The sequence below is a fragment of the Bactrocera latifrons genome, unplaced genomic scaffold (assembly GCF_001853355.1).
Source record: "Bactrocera latifrons isolate USDA-ARS-PBARC rearing strain unplaced genomic scaffold, ASM185335v1 scaffold_127, whole genome shotgun sequence".
Lineage (NCBI taxonomy): Eukaryota > Metazoa > Arthropoda > Insecta > Diptera > Tephritidae > Bactrocera > Bactrocera latifrons.
Window position 1 is genome coordinate 677,134 of NW_017534708.1, and position 3,899 is coordinate 681,032.

The following is a 3,899-nucleotide window of genomic DNA, read 5'->3' on the forward strand; positions in this document are numbered from 1 at the left end:
GCCTTTTCCAGCCATTCTATGGATTTGATGTGACAAGTGATTGTCTTCCACGCCAGCTAAACAATGTCTCCTAAGTTGGAGTATTGAGAACCATGGTATATGTCCGTTCTCATCTGGTTGAATCTGGGCATTCGCATACATAATGTAACAGCGTCTCATCATCCTGCGCGCATGCTCTTCATTCCGCTGTGCTTACTTTTCCCACTTCTGAAGGTGGTATCTTAAAGGTAAATGCCGTGATGACCCCTAGAATGTTACCAAACTACCGATTGCATAGAAGTACGAGCGTTTTAGTCTGACCACCATTAACACTTCCTCAAAGTAACTTTGTAGTATGCCATTTGTTGCTTATGTTAAAAAGCCTGAGGTGTTTTTTAGGGTTCATTGCTTCAAACAACCCTCAAAGCCATAGCATGGCATGGGACAGCTAAGCGGAATTGTGACTTCAGCTGTCCCCAAGTGAGCCAACTTGTCTGCCTTTTCATTATTTTTAGTCATAAGTCTCCAGATACCTAGATGATATTAAACAAGTTCTTGACCGCATAAAAAAATCCGGATCCGTTTCGGATACGTCGTGTGAATGGATTCAACTTTAGTGTTGAGTTGTTTAGCCGAAGATACCGAAACTAAGACTCCGAAAACTCTGAAACTCAGACTCCTCCTTTTTGGCTTCTTCCGTCTTTTCGGCAGCAGCCCTAGTACTAGCAACTGGAGCAGAGGCAACAGCAGCAGCAGCAACCAACTTGTTGAGGTTCTTGATGCAACTGATTACTTCAGACGGTCGAATTATTGACTGGACTTCTTCGACTTGGGAGTTTAATCATAGTGGGGCAGCTTTTAGTAAACAATTCGCCGGCTCATCCCGATTCGATCACGAGCGCTTTTGCTTGACGTTGTCGTAAGTGACTCTCTTTGCAACACCAGTAATCGGCCGCTTCAGACATGGATCGGTTTTGTTGTGATTCGCAGATTAATGTAGTAGTTTAGTGGTACCTCGTTTGAAACATATATCTGCGTCGAACTTCTTTTTGCATACAACTATACTTAAATGGTTCCAAACGGGCTTTTGTGCAATGTTTAACTCCTGAGCAATAGGACAATGTTTACATGACGGTCAGAAAACAGAAGCTCGCTWTTTACTCGAGCAAATTCCTTCCTTCTAAGAAGCCTTCTGGAGGCCCGAAATAGTATATATATAATTACTTTTAACTGCGTTTAGCTTTAAATTCAAATGGAGCAGAGCTAGTCTGAAGCTAGTCAAAAGCTGTCACAACTTCTTCATGGTAGCAAGTTGATCTAGAATTAGCGCGGTATAAAAATAACAGGCTAGTAGAAGCGCTATCTGTAGAATTTTCGACTCAACTTTGGTATAATTCTTTAGATTCGAAGAGCAATAAAATGAAGAGGTTTTAGACAAGGTTTCATAGAATTCTCAACATCTAAAAATTTTATTAACAAATCGAAATACAATTTAAAGCATTTTAAACTGAATTCCAATTTGAAAYGAAATTCGTAAACCAGACCGTCGATTATGATCGAGCACTATCACTCTCACCACCAAACCACCACAATCGCGCTGTAAGTTKAGCCTTGTCACTTGCACATGCCACAACTCGTTACAATTATATCACGCTGCGGTTTACCGCTATTGGTGCCATAGTCCTGCACGGCATCCAATATCCAAAGGCCACGCCGCACACGACCAAARGCGATGCGTTTGCCATTGAGCACTTTCAGCGGTTTGAAACTGATTGAAAAGCTGAGAAACCGCCGCTTGCTGCCACGCACATAGCGGCTGGGAAACGACAATACACCAGCGCCGCTACCGTGATCCAATACAGTCGTATCGTGTTCGATACTATGAGCCGTCAGCGTCTTATTGTCGGTTAATGCAAGTTCRCCTTCCAGCCACATCGGCGGAAAGAGACGCGTAAAGCTCATGCGTTCGCCATTCTCTGTGGTGCACATACGCACAAACTCGAGCACCACCTCTGGACAGGCCTCGGTGAAGAGCTGTATAACGATGCGACCCAACGGACGTATGCCCTTCACTTCGAGATCGAAGAAGATGCGTGGACGCAGCAAGCGACGCAACATAYCCTCATCCGTTGAGACCGTGATGTCCTGATAGCGTTTCAACACGTGCAGCGGTATGCCGTAATGCTTGCTTTCATCGCGCATAATAAGTTGGCTTGCCGCGGCGCTGCTTTGTGTATTTTCTGTGGAGTCTTTGGGGGATGTGTGATGCACGCAGCGCTTACGTTGGCTCCTCTGCAGCTCGTAAGAGGAGCGATGTGGTGGTTGTGGTATGCGGGTGTCGTCGTTCCATTCTTTGCGTGTGATGCGATGCCAAAAGTGGCGTAAAGGCATAGCCAGGCGTGCATGCTGAAAGGCGGCGCGCTGCTCAGCCGACGATGGTTGCTTGACTTTTTTGTTTTTATGCTCAGCAAAGCTGCGCAAAGGCGACTCGAAGTGATGCACATGTGAACCATGTGGACCAATAATGGCCATGCCGCTGTTACTGCTGAAGCTCTCACCTCTACGACAACGCGGCACATAGTTGCACGAGGAGCGTCCCTCTTCGCAAATATCGCCGGCCGGATGCTGTGGGAATTTCTCATGCATATCGACACAGGAGGCCATGCAGTGGCGCCCATCGCCAGCGCCGCCACAAATGCAGCAGCAGCCGAATGCGCCGCAAGATTTGCAGTCGTACAAGAGCATCGCAGACTTGTCGTGTTCGTAGCTGCCGACCGTGTCACTGTTGCTCATATTGATGCACGATTTGCCAAAACGTGCCGGCGGCGTTATGCGCGAGGCCGTTGTCGCCACAGTCGAATAACTCGTAGTGCCCGTGGCCGAGGGTGTTGTCGATGCGGGCGCCGTGGTGAAGGTGCGCGAGTTGCTGCGCCGCTGTATGGCGGTGCGCACGGAGTTCATCATCTCGGTGAATGACATTTCGCGTCGCGGCCGATTCACTAGTCGCATCGGTGGCTGGCTGTTCACTACGCTCTTGGCGTTCTGCACACGCGCACGATGCGCTATATACTCCTGCTTGCGCTCGCTGTTGTTCGGCAGACGCATGCGGCTCTTGAGCAAGTTGATGCGCGCCAGACTGTTGGAGATGGAGGAGGGTACATGCCGCAGCCGACGTGCGCTGCGGACTGCGGTTTTTCTGATGGAATTAATGTTGGAAATTTTACTGCGAAATGTGACTGGAACAAGAAAATTTCACGTCTTGCAAATGTTGGCCGAATTGTGTACGGAAATATTAGCGAATTATCTCGGTTCGCAGAAATCTGTATGAATTTTCGTTTTATTTATTATTTGTCCAAAATTAAAAATTCTTTTGAAAAAAATGAAAACAAAAGAAAGAGTTGAAAATYAAAAGTAGCAAGTTGTCACAGAAATTAATTTTGATTGAAGAAAGTTTCATAATATTTTGGGATCAATTTGAATTTTATTGTAGAGTTTGATATTACAGTTCAACTTGAAGGTAGAGTTGTTATTTTTTTTACAAGCAATGTATTTTATACTTTTTCAAATTTAAAGTATACAATACAAGCACTTAGCTTCCATCGCCCAGTTTATATGACAGCTAACCTCCCCGTCTTTCGTAGGGTAAAATATCAACCCGTCCAAAATAAGCGTCGTCTCTTTTACGAAGCCAAGATTTCTGGTCCGGGATTGAGGCCCCTAATGCTTGGTGGGAGGGAGTTGAAGGTGTCTAAAGAGATTAAATCCCTAGACCTCACATTAGACTCAACCTTACGGTGGAACAGACACGTAAAATTAACACTGTCCACCAAGGCACAAAAAAGATGCAGAGCCTTAGCCGGTAGATCCTGGGCTGTAAGCCAGGTATCACCAGCTGGCTGTATAACATAATCGTAGGGTCT

The 3,899-nt window shown here is 46.0% G+C and overlaps 1 protein-coding gene across 1 annotated transcript; it reads right to left on the reverse strand.

The window, feature by feature from the left end:
• Nucleotides 1-1,527: 1,527 nt before the first annotated feature.
• LOC108978779 lies at nucleotides 1,528-3,369 on the reverse strand. Its single transcript, XM_018949225.1, has one exon. The coding sequence runs from the start codon at nucleotides 3,082-3,084 to the stop codon at nucleotides 1,594-1,596; it is 1,491 nt and encodes a 496-aa protein (XP_018804770.1). The 5' UTR covers nucleotides 3,085-3,369; the 3' UTR covers nucleotides 1,528-1,593.
• Between the last annotated feature and the right edge of the window lie 530 nt (nucleotides 3,370-3,899).